This window comes from Aulostomus chinensis, chromosome 22 (genome assembly GCF_037954235.1).
Source record: "Aulostomus chinensis isolate RoL2024-O1b breed Wild chromosome 22, RoL_Achi_v1.0, whole genome shotgun sequence".
Taxonomy (NCBI): domain Eukaryota; kingdom Metazoa; phylum Chordata; class Actinopteri; order Syngnathiformes; family Aulostomidae; genus Aulostomus; species Aulostomus chinensis.
In genome coordinates, this window is record NC_141341.1 from 740,001 (window position 1) to 765,243 (window position 25,243).

Here is a 25,243-nt window from a genome sequence, read left to right on the forward strand (position 1 = left end):
AGGAGCAGGACTTGGAGGACAGACAGGTGTCAGACCACTACCTGGACCTGAACACGGCCGAGGGGGGCTACGAGTGCAAGTACTGCAGCTTCCAGACGTCCGAGCTCAACTTGTTCACCATGCACGTGGACGCGGAGCATCCCGATGTCGTCATCAACACATCCTACGTCTGCATGGAGTGTGACTATCACACCAAGAGGTACCTGATAGTATCGGCTGTTCCTGGCGTTCCTCAGACGCATCTGTGTACCTGCTGCCTGATGTGTGGCGCTGCACAAATTTTGTTTGTTTTACAGAAAAACCATAATTCAGTTGAGATGCTTGTGGTCATTTACAGTGACTTTATTTATCAAATTCCCTTTGAAGTTGTTATTTCAGTGCATTTTTTTCTGGACATGGAATTTCATTTTAAACTGTATAATTTCCTCCATCCATCACTAGAGATGCATCAGTATTTTGAATTTGAGCTCAATGCTGATTTTAGAGCAAAAAAACAAGATGCATCCATGTTGAGCCGATGCAGCTGTGAAGGTAGAAGGTTGAATCTAACTCCAGAACATCGGCCGACTGATATATTGGCTGATATATTTTTGTAGATTTTTTTAATTACTACTTTTAGTACTGGTACAAGTTAGGCTCCAGAAGTCCAGCTCTCGTTGTTAGTGACGCGAATGTTCAAGGCGCTGACGTCACACTGGATGATACGATCAAATATAATTGATTGTTGGTATTTCACCATCTTACTCTCCAGCGTTCGTCTTGGCCTTCTGTATCTGTCAGGTGGCAGTTAAGAAGTATTGTAAATATTTAGAGGTAACAAGTAAAGATAACTGTAGCGCTAACTCTGTTTTGCTAGCACAGCCTTCATCTGAATACAGGAGTAAATACAGGATCGTGTCAGATGGCGCCGGTCCTCCAGGTCGAAGGTGTCTATATTACCATGGGAGGAGCCTCTGAGAGGAGGAATTCTCTCAGCCAACATTCCCTGAACAGGAAGTTGTGGATTTTAATGCTGCCGGTGTTTCCTGTTGATTGCTGCAGTAACTTTATCCAGCTGACCTTCGGTTCTCATCCTCAGCTATGACACCCTGCTGGCCCACAACGCTCGTCTGCACCCGGGCGAGGACAACTTCACCCGCACGATGGTGAAGCGTAATAACGAGACCATCTTCCAGCAGACGGTCAACGACCTCACCTTTGATGGCAGCTTTGTCAAAGAGGAAGACGGTGAGGCGGAGGAAACATACCGGCGGGGCATCGCCTTCAGCAAGACGCCTATCATGAGGATCAAGAGCAGACCCGAGCCCAAGAAGTTCACTGCCTCTCACAAATTTGCCATTGATGATGTCATCAAAGTGGAGAGTGAAGATGAGGACGATGAGAATAAGGAACCGCCCACACTGTCACCTGCCCCCATGCCCCCTGCTGCCACCGCCACCCCTCGGCTCATCCCCGTCTCCACATCGGTGGTCCAGACCATCCCGCAGAGCATCATGGTCAACAGCTCCAATGTGCTGCAGATTAAAGGTGGTTCTGGCGGCGCCGTGCTGCCCCCAGGAACGCTGGCGCAGGTTCTGTCGGCCCTGCAGAACCAGCAGAATAGCGCTCAGACTCAGACGCAGCTCCTCATCCCCATCAGCAGCATCCCCACCTACAACACCGCCATGGACAACAACGTCCTGCTGGTCAGCGCGTACAACAGGTAACCATACCTGTGAGGGAGGGGTTAAGACTGCACATTTCCATATTTGATATCATGTGGCCAACAAATGTTAATTAGATACTGGCGAATATAAACGCCAGACTGGCTCTGTTTGAGACACTTTGGTTGCTACAATATTGAAAACGTGCAGATGTAAAACTGTCAGGAGGACCAAGTGCAGTATGTCCTCTGGTCCTTGATCCAGATGACATAAAGACCAAAGACCGTCTGGTCTGGGAGGGTTTGGGAGATTTGGAGGTCGTGGAAAGGTTTAGGCAAGTAAAATTGTCTGGTTGTCAAGCTCCGCCTCCTGCACAGGTGTCGGTGTGTGCGGCCTTGGTCCTGCCCGCCTCGACGAGTGCTCTACCCCAAATCAAACATTGTTCTGCTCTCGACAGGCTTTTCTTTCTAGTTAGAAAAAGGTTGTGTCAGAGTTTTTTTAGATTCTAGGTGTTTGTTTGCTGAGCTTGAAGGTGGATTGTGTTGCAGGTTCCCATATCCTTCCGTGTCAGAGATCCTGGGCTTGTCATCCCAGACCAAGTTCAGCGAGGAACAGATCAAAGTCTGGTTCTCTGCTCAGAGGCTGAAGCACGGAGTCAGCTGGACCCCAGAGGAGGTTGGTGCCCACATCACATGATCCCCTATCATCCACCCACCCTTGAGAGCTCTACTATGTCTCCTACTTGGACGCTGAAGTGCCATTCTCCACCTGTGTTCCCTTCATGTTCTTCTCTGCAGGTGGAGGAAGCGAGAAGGAAGAAGTTTAACGGTACCGTTCAGACTGTCCCTCAGACCATCACAGTCATCCCTGCCAACATCGCTGCTGCCACCAACGGCCTGCAGTCAATCTTCCAGACCTGCCAGTTTGTCAGCCAGCCAGGGCTCGTCCTCACGCAAGTGGCCGGTAACGGGAGCACGGTGCCCGTCGCCTCCCCCATCACCTTAACAGTTGCAGGTGTCCCCGGCAACCAGCCTAAAGCCACTGAACCGTCAACGTCAGAATCAAAGACTGAGTTATCAGCTTCATTGGCCGGCTCGCATTTTGACGCATCATCGTCCAAACCGAAGAAGTCCAAGGAGCAGCTTGCGGAGCTGAAGGCGAGCTACGGCAGGAGGCAGTTTGCCACTGAGGCCGAGATTTCACGCCTCATGCAGGTCACCAAACTCTCCAAACGTGCAATAAAGAAGTGGTTCAGTGACACGCGCTACAACCAGAGGAACTCCAGAGACCACCACGGCATCCTGCTGAGTGAAACATCCCCTTGCAGAACGATGTCATCTGGAGGAGGCCGCAGAGGAAGGAGCAACAGTGGAACCTTTAACGATGGCAACACCAGTGACAACAACACCACCACAACCACCACCATCATCATTGACTCCAGCGACGATGCCAGTGATTCATCCCCCACATCTGCCAGTGCCCTGGGGTCATCGAGTTCCTCCTGCGACCCCAGGGTCAAGTTCCGCCACGCCTTCCCTGACTTCACACCACAGAAGTTCAAGGAAAAGACTCCAGATCAGCTGCTCATCCTGGAGGCCAGCTTCCAGAATTCAGACACACCCTCTGACGAGGAGCTGAACCGGTTGCGAGCAGAGACAAAGCTGACGAGGCGCGAGGTGGACGCTTGGTTCATTGAGAGGCGGAAAATGTCCAGTGGTGCACACTCCAAAGACGGGGACGATGAGGGAGACGCTGCGCCCTCATCCTCCACTCGGGAGCGGCGGACCACTCCTGCCAGCAGGAAAATACTGAAGAAAACTCCGGAGCAGCTGCACATCCTGAAGAAGTCCTTCGTCCGCTCGCAGTGGCCAACGTCCGAGGAGTACGATCAGATGGCGGAGGACAGCGGCTTGCCACGGTCATATATCGTCAACTGGTTTGGAGACACACGCTACGCCTGCAAAAACAGCAACCTCAAGTGGTACTACCTCTACCAGAGTGGGAAGGTATGCAAGGAACACATGAACTACATGTCGAATTCAGATAAGTTGCTGTAAAAACAAGCATCATTTGTAGTTGGTCAGCAGTCGCAACGACACGCCTCTAAATATGTGATGGATTTAGGTGGACGAGGCGTTGAATGGTGGAGCCAAAACCCAGAAGAAATCCAGGAAGCGTTTCCGGGGGTGGTCCAGGAGGACACGCCGGCCGTACCCGTGCAAACGCTCCTCACAGGGCGGCGTCGCGCCCATCAAGGTCTGTGTGCCTGACACTCCAGCTAATACCAGATACTTTTTTCAGACTAAAGTGTGTGAAAATATATTTGAAGGAAAGTGAGAACATAGTCCATGACAAATATTTAAAGGAGTTCAAACTTTTGGATGTAGTTCAGATTTCTTGTTGTGTTGTTGTGGGAGGTCATCGTCGGTAGTCACGGGTCAACTGTGAAGCCAACTTGGTCGGAAGCCTCAAGGTTGTGTCTGGCTCCTCCCTCTTACAGAGCCATGAAGACGTTCTCATTTCCTCATTCATTCATTCTGGCCCAAAAATACGCGCAAACATTGAAACATGTTCATAGTTTTATTGGTGAGGATTTTGAATTCCAGATGGGTAAAAGTATGCAGAAATCTCTTTTGCTAGCGGTTGCCATGGTGATTCCATTCATGTTGGCGTTTTACAGTCGAGGTTCACTCAGAGTGAAGCGACTCAGAGTTGATTAATTTGAATTTGAAACTGGAAACTCTTGAGTTTCCCATCTGAGGGTAAATCAACTCACAGCTCAGTTTCACGAGGCTCCTCTCTGAAACCGGCCCCTGGTACCCCCCCCCCCCCCCCCCCCCCCCGCAGGTGAAGTCCGGGAAGGCCTTTCTGAAGGACTACTACCTCAAGCATCGAGCCCTGAGCGAGAAAGACCTGGACGATCTGGTGGCGAAGTCCAGCATGAGCTACGAGCAAGTGAGGGACTGGTTCGCCGAGACCACCCGGCGCTCTGAGGAGGGCAAGCAACCCTTCACTGATGAGGAGGCTGAGGGAGAGGAGGAGGAGGAGGAGGAGGAGGAGGAAGAGGAGGAGGAGGCAACAGCAGAGCGTGCCGTAAGCGAAGGGGAGATGGAGGTGAAGGAACAAGGAGAAGAGGCTTCAGACGAAGACTGCGTTGAGGAAGAAGAGGAAGATGAGGACAAGGAGGACGCAGAGGAGGAAGCGGAAGAGGAAACGATCCAAGAAGAGTCTCAAGGTGTCAGCCAATCACCGCCTCAGGGGGAGGAGCAGACATGAGCAGAAGGTGAGTGTTTTTGATTTAGGAAGAACATCCAGATGAGGTAAAAATACACATGGCCGCCCATAAGGTCAGTGGGGCGGAGCCAGCAGCTGATACAGGATCAGCGGCAATATTGATCTGATTTTAATGTTGAAAGAAAAAACCCCAACAACCACAAGACAACTTGCCCTAAACAGATGTTTCTGGAAAATGTAGCTGTGTTTAGTCGTGCCTCTCAGTTAGCTTCAAGCTAATTATACGTGGCTGGCTCTTCCTGCATTCTGGAGACACCAGGACGAAAAGCAGGAGGGAAAAACTTCTTAGTGAGCTGAGGACTCGGCTCATGTCTGTGTCCAGGAAGCTTCCTGTCCTGACTGTCTCTCATGTTTGTTCCTTTTTCTGCTGCAGGATGAAGGTAGCTTCCCTCTTCGTGGACGAGGATACGTTAGTGTTTCTCAGCTGGCGGGTTGGGACCCTTCGATGGGCCGCAGGAAGCTCCAACAATCGAACAATGACTAAAAAGGTTAGAGGCGGAGGTGGCGGCTGGGTCGGCACACAGCTGAGAAGCACTGAGATGATGATGAGAGACTGAAAAGCATCATCGTTAGGTGAAGAACTTTGGGGTCAAAGCGCGTCCAGGAAGAGCGGAACAGCGATGCCACGAGAGTAAGTTCCTGTACCAATAACAAGGCTTTTATTTTGGTGAGAATGAGGGGGCTTTTTATCAGTCTGCCTCTCATTTTTCTAACAAAATTCTATGTTTTTCGGGAAACTTTGTATAAAGGAAAACAAATCCGAAACATTTCTAAGAGGTTAGACCTCTTTTGAACAGAGGAGCCATCAGATCTTTTATTTCTGAAGGGAACCAACATTGTCAACATTTTGCTGGTTAAAAACAGTTTTTAAAGCAGCACTGTATGTGAATAGTATATTATAAATAGTGCCATTCTGTTTTTTGCTTTAAATCAAAAAAGCAGTGCAGAATAAACTGCACATCAGTTTGAAATATTTTGTATTTTTTCAAGTGATTTGTTCAAATCCTAATGAGATATTTTAATGTTCTTATGCCAATGTGAGTTCTTCTGAAGATGGTGACGGTTCCATGTTTGCAGATGTTAGGGTCCATTTGGTTTCAATCAAGTTCGATTTGAAGACACAAATCACTGAAGGATGGAACACAAACACAATAACACAAACTCCTTAAAGGAAAAATCCACCTTAAACTCTTCAGTTCTTAATAACATTAAAGGAACACGACCACTCTTGGATCAAGTCTCGTCCATGGTCCCCAGAGTCAGATCAGAATGTAGAGCCCCTCCTCCAGGGAGCTGACTGCCAGGCTTGTTAGCTTAGCACAATGGCGGGTAGTGGGTGGGAAGTGTTAGCATCAGCTAGCTCAGGTCCAGGCTAGTTAGCTTCGCCCAGTGACTGGTGGTGGGTGGGAAGTGTTAGCATCATCTAGCTCAGGTCCAGGCTAGTCAGCTTAGCCCAGTGGCTGGTGGTGGGTGGGAAGTGTTAGCATCAGCTCGCTCAGGTCCAGGCTAGTTAGCTTCGCCCAGTGGCTGGTGGTGGGTGGGAAGTGTTAGCATCAGCTAGCTCAGGTCCAGGCTAGTTACCTTAGCCCAGTGGCTGGTGGTGGGTGGGAAGTGTTAGCATCAGCTAGCTCAGGTCCAGGCTAGTTAGCTTAGCCCAGTGACTGGTGGTGGGTTCGGAAGTGTTAGCATCAGCTCGCTCAGGTCCAGGCTAGTTACCTTAGCCCAGTGGCTGGTGGTGGGTGGGAAGTGTTAGCATCAGCTCGCTCAGGTCCAGGCTAGTTACCTTAGCCCAGTGGCTGGTGGTGGGTGGGAAGTGTTAGCATCAGCTCGCTCAGGTCCAGGCTAGTTAGCTTAGCCCAGTGGCTGGTGGTGGGTGGGAAGTGTTAGCATCAGCTAGCTCAGGTCCAGGCTAGTTACCTTAGCCCAGTGGCTGGTGGTGGGTGGGAAGTGTTAGCATCAGCTCGCTCAGGTCCAGGCTAGTTAGCTTAGCCCAGTGGCTGGTGGTGGGTGGGAAGTGTTAGCATCAGCTCGCTCAGGTCCAGGCTAGTCAGCTTAGCCCAGTGGCTGGTGGTGGGTGGGAAGTGTTAGCATCAGCTCGCTCAGGTCCAGGCTAGTTAGCTTAGCCCAGTGACTGGTGGTGGGTGGGAAGTGTTAGCATCAGCTCGCTCAGGTCCAGGCTAGTCAGCTTAGCCCAGTGGCTGGTGGTGGGTGGGAAGTGTTAGCATCAGCTCGCTCAGGTCCAGGCTAGTTAGCTTAGCCCAGTGGCTGGTGGTGGGTGGGAAGTGTTAGCATCAGCTAGCTCAGGTCCAGGCTAGTTACCTTAGCCCAGTGGCTGGTGGCGGTTGGGAAGTGTTAGCATTAGCTCGCTCAGGTCCAGGCTAGTTAGCTTAGCCCAATGGCTGGTAGTGGGTGGAAGTGTTAGCATCAGCTAGCTCAGGTCCAGGATGCTGGTGTGTCTAGCAGGAATCCTCCTCATCATCATCATCAGTAGCAGCAGTCGCTCTTCTAGTCCTCAACAAACGTTAGGTTTTCCACCCACTACCAGTCATTGTGCTAAGCTAACTAGCATGGCAGTCAGCTCCCTAATGCATTACAAGAAACGTGCTAGATCACATCTTGGCTCGATGAAGAGTGACGACATCAGTCAGTTTGGGATGCAGACATTTTAGCGCTCCTTTGTAGGGGTGTATGACACTAATGACTGCTCACGAGCGATGTCATGGTGGTTTCTTGTGTTTTTGTTGAGGAAACTCCAGTAAATAGGATTTATTGACTTTTCCAAATGTTTGGAGGAAGAAGTCATAATCATAGTAGAAATAGTAATAAAAATAAGTTACTTTTTGAAAAATTAAGTGTTAGCATGTTTTCCATAATGTACAAATGTGAATATCTTATGAACTTGTTTTAATCAAACGATGTGGTGCATCTCCACCACTCAGACTTGCTTTCATCAGCTTTACTAAATCAAAAGATCTTCTTTGTCTCTCCAAAAGGGAAGTTCTAAAGCATCAGACCGAAAATCAGAATGACAAAGACTTTGGTGTCCGTGCCCCTCGTCCAGGCTTGCTGAAGGGGGTTGTAGGGATGAAGGAGGCTGTCGAGGAGACATCCGCTTCTTCTCAACCTTTAGGTTTTGCTGCTGAATGTCAGTAGAACAGTTCAAATAATATTTAGTCAGATATTGTTGGAGCACCTTGAAAGTGTTGAGAGAAACAGGAAAAATGGAAGAAACTCCTGACATTTCACAAGACAGCTGGGCTCTGACGGGGGAATCAAATTACTGACCACCTGTTTCCAGCACACCCAGTGTGGCTTGTAGTGGAGAACCGGTATCACCAGGACAAAGTCCTGGCCAGGAACCTTGTCCATTCTCACTGAGCGCCGACTGCTTCTTCTCCTTCTGTGTGTGACAGCCATGTTGCGTCTGCCGCCATCTTCTGGCAGTGTCATCCAGTCTACTTTGTTTGCTCCCAAACAGTCGATGGAAGCACGACTGATGTTCTTGTAGTTTGCGGACATTTCCACAATTTGCTGAAAAAATCTCTGTGACTCGAACAGAGAAAATGGCGCCCAGGTTGAAAAACAGCGGAATTTCCCTTTTAGAGACTCAAGCCTGAGAAACTGATCCGTTTAAAAGTGGATTTTTCCTTTAATGTGCAGCTCATCGCCGAGATCAAATCCCTCCGCCGTCTCTCGGTCCCCAAATTGTTTCTTTAACGGAGTCGAAGCCGAGTCGCGTTCATGTTGACGAGAAAAAGAAGCATGTGAGCTTTACTTCAGGAAACCGGCAACGTTACCTCAAACATTTACACTTTACTACCACAGTTTCTTTTCTAGAGATTTCAATACTGTATGCATGAAAGTACCAGTACACAGTAATACTTACGTCTTTCAGATGGTGTTTTTGTCTTTGCCACCAAAGTGAATCACTTTAATGAAAAAAAATCCAGTAAATAGGTTTTAGTGTGTCTATTTCCTCAAATACGGGTGAACTAGTTAACAGATTTTCAGGTTTTCCACGAGAATACAGACGATATTTTAGAGACAAGAACTCAGAAGTACTTGGCTTGTTTCCTCCAGGAGTATTTTGACTTTGTGTGTGTAGGGGGGTCACAAATAAGCTTTTCTTTACCGTTCTCTGCTCGTACTTCCTGTGTTTACGACACCACGTAGATATGCAAACATCAGAACAATCAGCGGGTAGAGACGTGGTGAACCCTTTGATTTGATGTTTCTAATGACGTCATGGCGAGATCTGTGCGTTTGCAAAGTAAAACACCTTCAGTTGCTTTACTAGCCGGCCGTTTCTAGTAGTTAATTTATTTATTATATCTGAACTTTTATGGATCTTCTTTTGTCTGCAAGCAAAAATAAAAAGTGAGGAACAGGTTTGTTTCAGCTGCTGTCTTTATTCTCTCTATCGTCGCATGTTGGTATTGAGGCGATCGCCAGCTGCCCCCTGCTGGTATTTGGCCGACGTCGAAGTTCATGATGGGACATTTTTCTCAACAGTTCCATTGGTGGGTCTGATCCTGCAGGTCCACCGCACACAGACTCCATCATGGATCAACCCCCAGATGAATGGAATGTGCCTATAATAGCTCCGCCCACACTCTGCCCCACCCAGCAGGTTTAAGGTGAAACCCTGACCTTTGACCTCTGCAGTGAGTTTTTCCTGTGAAAGAGTGAGATGATTGATCACTGAGTCGTGGCTCCCTTCTCTTCTCAGTTCGTCATCCACGTTTACTAAAAGTCTCAAAAGTAAACCATAAAAATATAATATTCCAGGTGTCTGTCCTGGTTCAAGCCTCGAAGATCGACCTGGCGTCAACATGCAAAAGCAAAAAAGGGCGTGGTCACTGGCGGCAGATCAAAGCCACACCAGCAGCGGTGAAATGGAGGGAACCGGTACAAGCGTGTCACCTGGTGGAGGAACCAGCAGCTTCCCTCCTGATTCCCACACTCCAGCGCCACTTCCTGCTCGGCTTGAATCCTTCGAGGTTTTCACTGCTGTTGCCAGGAGAACTGGTCAGATGAAACCAGCAGCACCACAGAAACCAGTCCAACCAGTCAGGAACTGCTCGCTACTGCATCTGCATACTTCACCGATTGGCTCGCCGCTTCAACACACTTCACATTTGAGTTCATTCCTAGACTTGGCTTCAGTAAAGCCGAGCCTTGGTTTGGGGAAATTTACTAACCGCGGTGCCAGATTTGTAGAGGCCATGTTGGGCTGTTTAGGCAGGTTGGTGACGTTGTTATTCCCAGTTGTGTCAGCAGGGGGCAGCATGAGCCCACCAACACTGCTGGGACGCTACTGTAAATCATGTAAAGCTGCTCCAGGTTAGGTAATACACCATTTGTTCACAGATCTGGTATTATCCAGCCTTCCTGGAAGTCCACTGGCTGGAAACCTGCCCCCCATCCCAGATTCATGTCCTCAGAAACATCAAGTTCTGCCCATTTTGTGGTATCGGGTCTCCCTCGAAAACACCAGTTACACACCGCAAAGGGTCTGGCAAGGGTTCCAGTGAGAAAAGAAGGGAGGAGCGAGCGAGGCAGTGCTGGAAGAGTTAACGTGCGTGTGTGTGTGTGTGTGTGTGTGTGTGTGTGTGGTGGGGGAGGGGTTGGGGGCGGGATCTGCTCTTTCCTAATCAGAGCAGGGAGAAAAGATGGGGGGGGGGGGGTGACTGAGAGAGAGAAGGGAGGAGGAAGAGAAAATGAGAGTCGACACGAGTGGTGTGACGGGCCGACCAGAGGCCGTGTGAGGACAGCAGAGAACCCTTTCACTACTGACCTACTTCTACCAGTGTGTGTTTGTGTGTGTGTGTGTGAGAGTGTGTGTGTGTGTGTGTTTGTGTTTGTGTGTGAGAGTGTGTGTGTGTGTCCATCTCATGTTTCACACACTCTCTTAAAACAGTTGGTGGTGTGTTGAACCGGTAAAGCCTTACAAGGTTTAGAACAAAATTTTATTTAAAAAAGACAGAAGAAGTGAACAAAGTCAATCTTACAACCAGCAGGAGGCGACAGCAACGTTCCGTCTCCAAACACAGCAGCACACGAGTCCCACACATGGAGGACGGGGGGGTCGTGTCAGGGAGGAGGTGGATTTGAGGAAATTTCCTCAAAGTTGGATGAAATGTCAACTGGGACTTAAGAATGACCTGAATACATTTTGGAGGTCAAAGGTCACCGTCGCCTCACATTAACGAGATAATAATTCTCAAAAAATTGCCCCAAATGTCCGGTGGAACTTGGTGAACTGGAAAAATACTGGAGGTCAAAGGTCAGCAGTTGCCTATTATTTGTTTTGACAGTTTCCAGCAACTTTTGGCAAGAAAACCTGGAAGATGGCGGAAAGTTTCTGTGAGCGAGTAAAAGAATTTATTTCAGGAAACTGAGTTAAAGTCACTCAACTTTCAGAACTACAACTTTTCAGTACTTGAGTTTTTCAGGTCAACTCTTCCAGTGCAACTTAAAAATCTGGATAGGAGTACTATTCGTCCAGGAATATTTATACCTCGACTTTCCTTAATTTAACCAGTAGAATAGATCTGAATTAGCGTGGCGCCGTGGCGCCGTGGGTTCCTCTGCGTTGCATCTCATCTGTTTTATGAATTTAATAACGTAAAGTATTCAGCTGCTTCAGAACATGTTCAGTGTCCCGGCATCAGTCCTCCCTCCAGGAAGGCCGCCACTCCTCATTCTTCACGCTAACACGCCACCGCTGCCTGCTAGCGTTCATCAGTGCTCTCATTATTTCTATTCAGGTGGGAAAAAAGGGGCGACGGCGTCTGCCAGACAGTTCTGTCTGTCCCTCCACAATGTGAGTCTCCAGCCTTCTATTAAGTGGCAGCGCTTCATCTCGTCTCCTCCCCCGTCTGCTGATAATCCCTCCAACATCAGAATAAATAATTCACCGCTGTCAGCTCACCGCCGCGTCACGGCAGCTTTTTGTGTTTTCTCCTCCCTGGATTTTCAGAGTTGAGGTGCTCAGTTTATGTGCAGACTGAAGGCCGCGGCCTCTTGGGCTTCTGAGGCTGAGTGTTGCTTTTTTGGGGGGGGGGGGGGGGGGGCATTAGTAAATGCAGGGGAGTGATGATTCATATCCTGCCACCGTGAGATATAGTCCCCCCAAGCTGCACCGTCAGTCGGCCCTGGTGCTTCCCGCCTCAGCTCCCTGATAATCCCGTTACATGAGAACATTTGCTGTGTCAATCCCCCCCCCCCCCCACACACACACACATACACACACACAGCGGCTCAGGATGACCACCCTGTCCTCACCTGACCTCTGACCTTCCTGCTGGTGACCAACTCCTCCTAGTCGACTCTCCCAAATTCCAATTAAGACGGGTTTGTCACTTTCCTGCTATTGTTCCATTGTCACGGCAACGGGAAATAATTGTGGCCATAATTGGAGTTTTATTGCCTCGTTTAACTACTTCTGGGTTCGCCGTGGCGATATTTAGAAACGCTTAATTGCAGTTGGATGTTAACGGATTAATCTGCTGTCGCTGCGCCTCACTGTCAAAGACAGATTAAGCCCCTCCCACCCCCACATACTGCTGATTGTGGTTGAGCCAACATACACACACATGCATACACACGCGCACACACATACACACACACACGCGCACGCAGAAGCAGACACGCTCACACGTGTTTACATATGATTGTGTATGTGGATGTGTGTATCTGTGTCTGTGTGTGTATGTGTGTGTCTGTGTGTGAGTTTGTGCGTGCGTGTCTGCAAGTGTGTGTGCTTGTGTGTGTGCGTGTGTGTATGTCTGGGTGTGTGTGTGCGTATGTGCTTGTGTGTGTGCATGTCCATGTCTGCAAGTGTGTGTGCTTGTGTGTGTGCGTGTGTGCTTGTGTGTGTCTGTGTGGGAGTTTGTGCGTGTGTCTGTGTGTGCATGTCTGTGTGTGTCTGTGTGTGCATGTCTGTGTGTGTCTATGTATATCCATGTATGCGCGTGTGTGTGCAGGTGTGTGTGAGTTTGTGCGTCTGTGTGTGTGAGTTTGTGCGTCTGTGTGTGTCTGTGTGTGCGTTTGTGTGTCTGTGTGTGCATGTGTGTGTCTGTGTGTGCGTTTGTGTGTCTGTGTGTGCGTTTGTGTGTCTGTGTGTGCGTTTGTGTGTCTGTGTGTGCATGTGTGTGTGTGTCTGTGTGTGCATGTGTGCATGTGTGTGTGTGTGTGTGTGTGTGTGTGTGTGTGTGTGTGTGTGTGTGTGTGTGTGTGATGTGCTGTAACCTTGCCCGTGTGCCAGGTCTTCCCAAGGTACCAGGCACTCAGCTGAATGTACACACCGTCACACTCACGTTTGTGCAGCAAACACACTCTGGAGCTGCACGTGTGCGCTCGCCACAGATTTATCAGCCTTGTCCCCCCACACACACACACAACACACACACATAATCAAACAAACAAACAAACACACAATGTAAATACACTCGCCAGCCTCATATACCATTGCTTGTCTGTTTGTTCGGACTCTGAAAGCCATCCACTCACCTCCTCGGCCTTTAAATTCAGTGAGCCTACACGCACACGCATGCGGACACTCCATGTATGCATGAATGCAGGCGCCACGCATGAGCAGACAAACAGGCTCTGATCCTGGTCTCTGACGGAGCAGCGGCAGCGTGTCCTCAGGTGACCACACATACAGTACCAAGCTTTAAATAGAAGCGCTTTCATGTCAGTGAGCAGACACCACCGACCAGTCACACCTACCGAATCACTGATTACCGACTCACTGACTCAACCGTGGTTTGAACAACTTTTCTATCAGCTGTCCTGGAGAGTCTTTAGGACCGGATCAGATGTGCTGCCGGGACACTGGGCCAGTTCTCCTGGAACAACAGAGTCCAGAGCTGGTCAGAGAGGAACCCAGCAGACACCAGGAATGTTCTCCAATTGGCTGTCCAGGACGCCCACCTCCCGCGCTGCCTCAGGCTCACCTGGACACCAGCCCTGCCAGGGGGCGCGTACAGCAGGTGGTGGACCTGACCTCTGATTGGAGTAGCAGACACAGTTGTATTGTGATGATGTGAACGGCGAGCACCACCTGCAGAGGCTGTGCCAAACACCTCCACCATCATGGAGACATTCAACAGCTCTCGTACAGCGGGAGGAGGCCCCGCCCTGAACACCGTATCCTGTTCTCTTCCTCCGTCTACGACCGCGACACCAAACCGTCAGCTAAAACTTCCTGCTGCTGATTCATCACCGTGTCATTTAGGAAGCTGTTATCACAGGAGCTTTAAATAGTTGATCAACTGGTAAAAATAACCGCCGCCCGTTCTCCGCTGTCACGCCAACATGCTGGGTTACCCGCCGGTGTTGTCAGAGATTTAAGATGCCTCTCCGAGTGTGACGGGAGCGTGGCGATGGACGACCAATCTGCCGACTTCATCTCTGCTTCCTCCTGTCATCTGAATTCCTGCAGTGTAGAAGCTGTCATCGGCGTTCATCCTCCACCGGATCACTCGCTCGCCGTTTAATTTCTGCCAACGAGGATGCTGCCAGATGATGAAGATAAACTGTCACATGACTGACCTCGACGTGAACACACACACACACAACAATGAAAGACCCCAGAACACACTCAGTGTTTTCAGTCCTATCTGACATCTATTAGTATTCCTTTGTTTCTTGTCATCATCATCATCTTTTCTTCCTTCTCTTCTTTTTCATCCCTCGCTCTTTAACTCACTATAACCTGATGTTTGCTTCATTCTGGAGAACTTTCATTTCACCGCCTGGTTTCCAATGTTTCTCTGTGTTTTCAAAGAAGAAAACAACTCAGTATTTTCTGCTTCAGGTTCGTTCATCAGTGACGGCAACCGCGTGTTGGGTGCTGGTCTCCTCCTGTGTGGAGACGAAGAGGTTGGAAGTGGATTTTCCATCAGATTCTTATTCCTCCCACCAACTCTGAAGCCTCCACAGTGTAACACACTCGTTCACGCAATACTTCATCCAGAAAGTATATTTTCCCTTTCAAGTACTCACTAACAGGAGTACTCAGCTCACTAAGATGTTTCTCCCTCCTTCATCATTTCCTGGTGACTCCAGAATGAAGGAAGAACCAGCCACGTATATTTAGCTTGAAGCTAACGGAGCCTGACGGCTAACACTGACGTCTGGGGTAATCCAGGTGGAGCCTATCCCAGCAGCCTTCCCCCTGGACAGGTCACCAGTCCATGGCAGGGCCAACACATAGAGACAGACAACCATTGGCTCTCCCAGCCACGCCTACGGTCAATCTAGAGTCTGGATTAACCTGGTCCCTCTTGATGTCTTTGGACTGTGGAGGAAGCTGGAGTACCAGAGAGAACCCAGCAGGAACAGGGAGAACATGGAGACTCACCCAGAAAGACCCCGCGCTGCAGCCGGGGCTCCACCCACAACCTTCTTGCTGGGGGCCACAGGGAGGACCACTGCTCCACCGGGCCGCCTGAATCTGGACCAACAACAGCAAATGTCAAGGCCCCTAGAGGTAGAGGGCGCTACTGAGCTAGAACACTGCATGTCCAGGTCCTTAACACATGAAGAAGATGGACAGCCATAGTGGTTCTCCAGGACCCTGAGGACCAGGTTGGATGGACCAGGACTCTCCCTGCTAGTTCTCTCTCTCAGTGAATCGCAGTGACACACTGATGACTACAAGCAGCAAATCCCTTTATGTTTGAAAATCCCTTCTTCATGAGATTATGAGAAAGAAAGAAAGGGAACCCAGGATGAATGTGCTGAGAAGAGAAATACAGGCTTTGATCTTCCCTCTGATACTTTCTGTTATTTCATACTGGTGAAAAACACCCTGGAACCCTGACGGGGGAGGAGCCTATTAGAGAAGTCAGGCAGAACCCGAGCCGGATCAACTCCGAATATCAGACAGGAAGTAAGCATGGCCGTGGACTGGAGACCTTCCTGTCTAGAGGCTACAGAGGAACCGCTGAGCCACCACAGCTCCTGTCTTCCCTCCCTCCATTGCACGATTGTACCAAAGCTACTGAGGCCTCGGCTGCACAAAGACTGCATTCAAAACTGTGTGCTACTCTCCAGAAGACCCTTTCCCATCTGTTGTGTTTGTTTGTGCAATTGTGTGTGTGTGTGTGTGTGTGTGTGTGTGTGTGTTCCTCACCTGAAGATAGCTCCCATTCACACCAGCCAACAGAAATCTGACTCTGCTCAAAACCTCTGAGGTCACTGTTGTTTCAGGAGCGCTTCTCCCTCTGACGTCTCATCTGGATGTGGAACAAATGGGGTTTATAACCTCTGAACGTGGAAATGAAACGTTTCCTAAAGCTTCTCACCCTCCAGTCTCTCTCTCAGATCTGAGCCTGTATGGATGTGTGTGTAGAAACGTGCGCTCTGCCTCCTGTCAGCTCGTCTTGTCGAGCTGCCTGTGCGTCAGGTCTCCTTCCTTTCTTCTCGTCTGTATACCTTTATGTTTGCGTGTCGTATTAACCTATATTAACACGGCGTACATAGAACCGCCGACTCCTCCTCATCAAAGACGCCGCAGCCGTTTGAGTCTGTCACTTCTAACTAGACTAACGTGTTTTCCTTTACATTCCCTGAGCGCTGGCGGGTCGCTGGAGCCAGATGCAAACTCCCCTGAGTAACGTCTGGCAGTTTGAGGAGCGCCTGCTCCAGGAGGCTGATCTGAGTGCAGATGTGTGGCGCCGCGCTGATGTTATATAATGTTCTTACGTCTGGTTTTAACCTCTGTGGGGCAGCAGATGTTGAACACGGCAAGAAGAACATGCTAGTCTGGTTGCTTAAAGAGGCCGAGTTCATCCAAACGCCATTCTACTTATCACACAGCACCTCGGGTTCTCCTGCTTCTCGCAGCGCTGGGAACGTTCCTCCTGCTGCAGAGCATCACCTCAATATGTCGGCGCTCTGTACGCTAATCAAGCTGCTGAGAAACGAGCTCTTCCTGCTCCCCACTGCTCACCTGGCAGGCCTGGCTACTTCCTGTTAGCTCAGGGCTTCCCTTCATAACCTGGTATGAAGAACTTTTCTAGTTAGCTGCTCACCATTGGTTTACGTTCTCCTCTGAGAAGGAAGACAGGAGCCCGTCTTCAGTGGCTGGACTGAAGGAGACGAAGCGTCTCTGTGACTGTCAGTCAACAAACGCGCTGCTGCCTTCATGGGTTAAAGTGCACCTTTGGATTATCATCCAGCTGCAGCCTCCTAATGCTGGTGGCTCGGAGGAAACTTCACGGAAAGTCATCTTTTTTCTTGATAATAATATGAGATTCTTTCATAATAAAAATGCTTTTACAGGAACACGACTGAACCCTCCTGACCTTTCACAGCTCGAGTTCTCGCCACACGTCGTCCGTACACATTTTGAACTGTCAGCTCCAGTTTTGATTGCATCACTCGGTGGCAGGAAACAGTATTATAATTATTTAACAGGACACGCGTCCCGCCATTGATCAGCAGCAGAGAGACACTGATGACTCTTTCAAGCAACATGAAATAAAGCACAGACGATCTTTTCAAAGACCATTTGATCAACACGCAACCAAATCCCCAAATATAGAGAAGTCACTGCTTCATGTGGGAGAAATAATCCTGTAAAACCTCTAAAATCAGCTAATTCCACACACACAGCAAACGTGTGTGTGTGTGTGTGTGTCTTTTCTTTTTTGGTGTTTGACACCTTCCACGGCGCCGCAGCCCGTCAGATGTTTCGTCTTCAGATACTCTGACAGATTGGGATGTTAAAACTGTGATTTCAGCCCGGTTACATCAACCCCCCCGAACACTCCGCTGCAGTCAAAAAAAAAAAAAGTCAACAGCAGCCATTTAAGATGTTGTCAAAGGGAATTATAGCACGCCGTCTACGGGTACCTCCACCGCTCACCTGGGGAGGAGCTGAGGGAGCTGCAGGAGGAGGTCGGATGATGTCGGTTCACTTTACTGTACTTTCAAATCAATTCACATTTGTCTCAAGAGCAGAACAGACACCGGCGCTTCCGGCGCTCCCTGCAAACAGTGTCTGATGTTGTTTTAAACGACTTTGACAAATCGAGTTCGAGGTCGGGGCGGATGCTGCTGCACGCCACGTGTCACAATTTGCTCAGTTGCCACAAATGCGGCACCATGTTTCTCTCTGACAGGAGAAATGGAAATGTGGTGGACAAACAATCACAGGCACAAGTGAATTGAGATCATGTGACTGCTAACATGGTTTCGTCGATGGCTGACATTAGCTTAGCATTCGCTTCTGGCGTGAGTGGACACGGGGCCGAATGTCCTTGTCTGGCTGCTTCAGTCCCTCCTGCGTCGTGTGTCTCTCCTGTCCTACTCGTTTCCAACCAGAAGAAACACAACAAACGGAGCAGCTGCTTTCAGCTCCATCCGAGTGACGCCGCCCCACGGTTGGTGCTGCATGTGTGCAGGTTCCTTGGCTAGTCCTCTTGCAGGTGATGGTCCCAGAAGTCCAGCACTGCTTCACATGGCAGCTCAGTAACACCCGCCTCCTTCGACACCGTCAGATGATCCTTCATGGAGTCCTGGGGAGGTTCACCAGGGGGTGATGGAGAATAACATGAAGCAGCCAAAAGCAGAGGCGAAAGCTGATGAACTACAAATCCCAAACCCATGTAAGACCCCATTTCATCCCAGTTATTCATTAGGAGGAGGCGGCTGGTGGACGGTGGCTGCACCATCAGCACCATGGCCGGCACGAGCCTGTTTGATTCCTGATGGGGGACAAACTGTTATTACTGTGGTGGCTGATTAAATACAAGCGCTAAACACTACCAGAGGAGCTAATGGAACACACACACACACACGCACACACACGCACAGATCAAATTAATTCAACATCAGCAACTACAAACTCCTAAACACTCCTGGAATATTGCAGGCAGGTTTGTGGGTTTAATGGAGTCTGACGTCTCTGTTGAGACCGATGGGCCGTAATTCTGGTCCAGGGCCGGGATTCTGATGAAAGTGCCGACCGTCTGGTTTACACTGCCAAGACCGATTGAAAACGGCTCATAGGGATGAATCATCCCGATGTCGCAACAGTGGCGGGATCGACCCCCGGGCTGTGACACGTGAGCATGCTGAGTCAATAGCTGATCAAGAGTGGACTACAGCTGGACCAGGGGACGGAGAGCTGACGAAGGACCTGAGAACACTTGAGACTCCAGAACGCAATCATCACGGTAACCCTCGGCTTCTCTTTACTTTACACAAAATAAATGGACGGACACGACTGAGCAGTTTGTAACCTGATAAAATACGAAACTAGACAACCTGTCCAAGTCAGGCAGAAATTAATCCAGGTCCAGGCCCAGTTAATCTGGGGCCAGTTAATCCAGGTCCAGGCCCAGTTAATCTGGGGCCAGTTAATCCAGGTCCAGGCCCAGTTAATCTGGGGCCAGTTAATCCAGGTCCAGTTATGGAGATCAGAAAGAGGTTCTCGAATCCAACCTGGTAATCGGAATTTGATTCAGCATTTTTGGAATTTCAACATCAATTTGTTGGATAGATGACGGACAGATGGATGAATGGTGGATAGATGATGGATGGATGGATGAATGGTGGATGAACGATGGATAGACGACGGATGGATGAATGAATGGTGGATAGATGATGGATGATGGATGAATGGTGGATAGATGATGGATGGATGGATGAATGGTGGATGAACGATGGATAGATGACAGATGGATGAATGAATGGTGGATAGATGATGGATGATGGATGAATGGTGGATAGATGATGGATAGATGGATGGATGGATGAACGATGGATGGATGGATGATGGATAGATGATGGATGGATGGATGAACGATGGATGGATGGATCAACAATGGATGGATGGATGAATGACTGAACGATGGATTGATGATGGATGGATGAGTGATGGATGGATGAACGATGGATAGATGATGGATGGATGGATGAATGATGATAGATGGATGATGGATAGATGATGGTTGGATGGATGGATGGACGGATGATCAGTGGATGGATGGATGATAGATGATGGATGGATGAATGAAACATGGATGGATGTTGGGTAATGGATGGATGATGGGCGGATGATTGGTTATGGATGGATGATGGATGATGAATGGATGATGGATGGATGATGGGTGTGTAGGTTTGTTGAGCAGCTGCTCTCAGATCTGCTACACGTTGCTGACACGTGTTTCAGGTGTTTTTAGCCTGTTGTTAAGCATGTTGTAGCCTGTTGTTTAGCATGTTGTAGCCTGTTGTTCAGCATGTTGTAGCCTGTTGTTCAACATGTTGTAGCCTGTTGTTTAGCACGTTGTAGCCTGTTGTTCAGCATGTTGTAGCCTGTTGTTAAGCATGTTGTAGCCTGTTGTTTAGCATGTTGTAGCCTGTTGTTAAGCATGTTGTAGCCTGTTGTTCAGCATGTTGTAGCCTGTTGTTTAGCATGTTGTAGCCTGTTGTTAAGCATGTTGTAGCCTGTTGTTCAACATGTTGTAGCCTGTTGTTAAGTATGTTGTAGCCTGTTGTTCAACATGTTGTAGCCTGTCATTCAGCACGTTGTAGCCTGTCATTCAGCACGTTGTAGCCTGTTGTTAAGCATGTTGTAGCCTGTTGTTCAACATGTTGTAGCCTGTTGTTAAGCATGTTGTAGCCTGTTTTTTAGCATGTTGTAGCCTGTTGTTAAGCATGTTGTAGCCTGTTGTTCAACATGTTGTAGCCTGTTGTTAAGTATGTTGTAGCCTGTTGTTCAACATGTTGTAGCCTGTCATTCAGCACGTTGTAGCCTGTCATTCAGCACGTTGTAGCCTGTTGTTAAGCATGTTGTAGCCTGTCATTCAGCATGTTGTAGCCTGTCATTCAGCATGTTGTAGCCTGTCGTTCAGCACGTTGTAGCCTGTTGTTAAGCATGTTGTAGCCTGTCATTCAGCATGTTGTAGCCTGTCATTCAGCATGTTGTAGCCTGTCGTTGAGCATGTTGTAGCCTGTTGTTCAGCATGTTGTAGCCTGTTGTTCAACATGTTGTAGCCTGTTGTTTAGCACGTTGTAGCCTGTTGTTAAGCATGTTGTAGCCTGTTGTTAAGCATGTTGTAGCCTGTTGTTTAGCATGTTGTAGCCTGTTGTTAAGCATGTTGTAGCCTGTTGTTTAGCATGTTGTAGCCTGTTGTTCAGCATGTTGTAGCCTGTTGTTTAGCACGTTGTAGCCTGTTGTTTAGCACGTTGTAGCCTGTTGTTTAGCATGTTGTAGCCTGTTGTTAAGCATGTTGTAGCCTGTTGTTCAACATGTTGTAGCCTGTTGTTAAGCATGTTGTAGCCTGTTTTTTAGCATGTTGTAGCCTGTTGTTAAGCATGTTGTAGCCTGTTGTTCAACATGTTGTAGCCTGTTGTTAAGTATGTTGTAGCCTGTTGTTCAACATGTTGTAGCCTGTCATTCAGCACGTTGTAGCCTGTCATTCAGCACGTTGTAGCCTGTTGTTAAGCATGTTGTAGCCTGTTGTTTAGCATGTTGTAGCCTGTTGTTAAGCATGTTGTAGCCTGTTGTTTAGCATGTTGTAGCCTGTTGTTCAGCATGTTGTAGCCTGTTGTTTAGCACGTTGTAGCCTGTTGTTTAGCATGTTGTAGCCTGTTGTTTAGCATGTTGTAACCTGTTGTTAAGCATGTTGTAGCCTGTTGTTCAACATGTTGTAACCTGTTGTTAAGCATGTTGTAGCCTGTTGTTCAACATGTTGTAGCCTGTTGTTAAGCATGTTGTAGCCTGTTTTTTAGCATGTTGTAGCCTGTTGTTAAGCATGTTGTAGCCTGTTGTTCAACATGTTGTAGCCTGTTGTTAAGTATGTTGTAGCCTGTTGTTCAACATGTTGTAGCCTGTCATTCAGCACGTTGTAGCCTGTCATTTAGCACGTTGTAGCCTGTTGTTAAGCATGTTGTAGCCTGTCATTCAGCATGTTGTAGCCTGTCATTCAGCATGTTGTAGCCTGTCGTTCAGCACGTTGTAGCCTGTTGTTAAGCATGTTGTAGCCTGTCATTCAGCATGTTGTAGCCTGTCATTCAGCATGTTGTAGCCTGTCGTTGAGCATGTTGCTGCCATGTTCCCAACATGTTCTTGTTGATAAACCATTGTCTTGTTCAACTTCAAAAATAAGACAAACTCATCTCCACAATTCATTTTGCCACAGATCCTCCCATGAAGCATTTCCCTCTTTGACGAAATGCGTGTTTAAATTCAATCACATGTGATCAGAAGACGTCGACTCTGTAAACACTCGTGTTCCTTCAAGAAGATCATGGGAGGGAAGGGAAAGCAGATGAGGAGGATTCCAGAGCAACGTGCTGTGGACCATCGTAGAGGTACAGACACGTCTGCAACAAGGACAGTGAACCTCCTCTGGCCGATGTGAGGAGTCACATGCTGTTCCTCATCATCTGGATGTTCTCTGTTAAATGACAAGTTCCTGACCCGTAGACCCGAAGGTCCTCTGGCTCAGTGGAACTGAGCGGCGCTCTTCAAACAGGAAAGTCTGGGATGGTGACCAGATGTTGAGGCATCTGCCTGCACCCAGAATATCTGCAAAATGGCAGAAATGGCTGATGTCTGTGTTAAATATTTCAGAATCAGAATCAGGCTGCACGGTGGTGCAGTGGTTAGCACAACCCCGCCTCTCGCTCGTAGATGCTGGGATAGGCTCCACCCCCCCGCGACCCTTACTAGTAAGGAATAAGATGAAGACGACGATGGAGAATCAGAATCAGAAAAAGCTTTATTGCTAAGTATGATTTTACACATATGAGGAATTTGATGTGGTGCTGTTGGTGCATGCAATCCAATAAACTTAAAAAGTTCCAAAAATATAACAATATAAATACATATACACAATTTGTTTTTTGGAATAGAAAGAGCAGTACAGCTGGCAGGGATAAATGACCAAAAACATGTTTGATTTAATTTCCACTTTTCCAATTTCCACCTTCATCACTTCTTAGTGACTCCAGAATGCAGGAAGAAGCTTGACGCTAACGGAGACCGATGGCTATCAGCAGCTCAACCCTCCCGCTCATCGTCTGGTGTGATCCAGGTCTCCTCCATCCAGCTGGGTGATCAGAGAGCCTCTGACTGGTTTGACTGGTTACAGTGTGTTTTTAGCTCAAATCCACTTCTCCATGTTGTTGGTCTGTGTGTTCAAGCTTCTGTCACCTTTTTATCCCATTTCTGTTTCAGGTTTATTTCAGCCAGGTATCGTTCAGAAGTCTTCGTGTTGGTATCACGACCATTTCTGTAACTTCCTAAAACAGACAATCAGAATTCCGGCCCCTGTTTCTAGAGGTCTGGAGCCACGCAAGTGAGTGACTGGAATTGTAGTCAATTACTTCACTTCTTTATGTTTGACTGTTCAGAAGCAAACAGATAGTCGGGCATCGTAGCTAAAGACCAGCACCGTCAACGCCATCCTCCCCCCAGGTGAAGAGGTTCGGTTACCTGGATCATCCTCCGACGCAGCCACGAGGAAGAAAAGCTGTTTGCTGGTGTGAGAGTCGATCAGCGCAGTTCTTTATATGCTGATGCTGACTGTCTGAATGTGTTTTAAGAGCCAGCTTTGAAAAGAGAACAAATATGAAAGCGAACACTCAGAAATAATTAGGCTCAGTGGCTGAATGGGCCGGCAGCCTGCATGAAGAACGGGCAGGTCACAGGTTCAAGTTCCCTTTCAAACTCCGAATGTTGAGTTTTCAAAGATCACATGTAGTGAAGACATGAAAAAGCCTTGAGAGACATTGAGGCTGTGCGAAGCATTAGCTCACTGCAGCGCACAGCTGCACACAGTTGTGGCATTTTTGGAATTGACATGCTGCTTTTGCTTTTGGCAATCAAGAAGCAGCATCTAAAAGGAAAAACTTGAAAAAGCTCCCACATGTGAGGTCTGAATGGCTCAATCAGAAAGGCAGACGGGGTTTGAGGTGACGGGATCAAGTCACAGCTCGGCTTCAAAAAAAGCTGTTTGAAAGCCCAAAGTAAAAACTGAAAACCTGCCGGGGACAGTAAAGAAACATCCAGAGAGACGATGGTGGTGCTGACTTATTATCTTCGGGTACAAATGACAGAGCTGCTGAATCTGACTGACAGATGTTCCAGCTGTCGTTAGGAACACACGTCACTGGAGATGTTTCCTCCTCACATCTGGACCAAGACGCAACAAACACGAACTCACACATCCGTGTCGTTTCACTCCACAAAATGACTTTAAACAAAAAGGATTCACGGATGCATCAAACTGCTGTAATGTGCAGAATATTTATGTTGCTTTTCTGACAACACAGGAATTAAAAGTTGATTTCAGGAGATTCCACGCCAGAGTTTAGAACTCGTGTACGGCACGCACGCATACATAAATGGAAAGTGACCATAATCAAAGTTTGTAATTAATCAAATATCACAAAATATTACACAACGCTGGAATGAACTGAAGAAAAAAGGCACAGGAAGTAGAAGCACTTTTTCCATGCGGCTAAACGGTGGTGCAGGCTAGCAAGAACAGCCAGGCTAGCAAGAACAGCCAAGCTAGCAAGAACAGCCAAGCTAGCAAGAACAGCCAAGCTAGCGACTAGCAACAAACCTAGCGGCTACAGCAAAGCAGTTGGAGGCCATTACTTTGATTCAGTCCACCTGTTTGTTCAGTTCTCTGTTCATTTTTTCATTATTAACTGTTTAGACAGAATTGTGACATAAAATAAAACAAGAATCAACAGAAAGAAGAAGGGAGGTACAAACATGTTTAGGCTATTTTTCACTCCCATTTGTCTCCCATCATGTTAACTCTTTCTCATGTAACGTCCAGTACATGCAAATACCCACACAAAGTGGTTGATGATGTCATCTAGCGACCCCTAGTGGAGACCTTCAATCTTCTTAAGTAATCTTCTTGTGCCCTGAAGATTTGAAGGAAAAGAAACGACGCTGACAGAAATGCTGATGGCGCCTGGACTGTTGAATTTCAACTACCCGTGTGATTAAATACTAGTTAAGTTAGAGAATCGAACGTTAATAATCAGTAAGACGAGAGTGAGTCAAACGTCGCGTCCCCCAAAATTGTGACCAGGCGCAGAATCATTTTCTAGTTTCTGTGAAAACGCCATTTCCAATGTTTTCTTGAGACGACCATGATGGCGTGAAGGAAGACAAAAGTTAGCTAGACACCGGGAAACACGTCAGCTACCTGGTGACCTGCCGGCTCCTGATGAATCACAGCCAACTGATTATGATCGATGACATAGACACGCCGTGACGGCCATCATCAAGTCTCTACCTGCGGCGCTTAGGACAA

At 48.2% G+C, this 25,243-nt stretch overlaps 1 protein-coding gene across 1 annotated transcript in view; it reads left to right on the top strand.

Moving 5' to 3' along the window:
• The window catches only part of LOC147240197 (zinc fingers and homeoboxes protein 1-like), a 9,762-nt gene extending 3,009 nt beyond the window's left edge, over positions 1-6,753 (top strand). The window contains exons 2-8 of the mRNA XM_086192478.1: positions 1-199; positions 1,079-1,702; positions 2,192-2,318; positions 2,441-3,649; positions 3,768-3,899; positions 4,491-4,926; positions 5,311-6,753. The exon at positions 1-199 is cut by the window's left edge and continues 271 nt beyond it. Of these exons, the coding sequence (XP_086048604.1) occupies positions 1-199; positions 1,079-1,702; positions 2,192-2,318; positions 2,441-3,649; positions 3,768-3,899; positions 4,491-4,919 (2,720 nt within the window). The 3' untranslated portion in view covers positions 4,920-4,926; positions 5,311-6,753. The remainder of the gene's footprint in view (positions 200-1,078; positions 1,703-2,191; positions 2,319-2,440; positions 3,650-3,767; positions 3,900-4,490; positions 4,927-5,310) is intronic.
• The last annotated feature ends 18,490 nt before the right edge of the window (positions 6,754-25,243 follow it).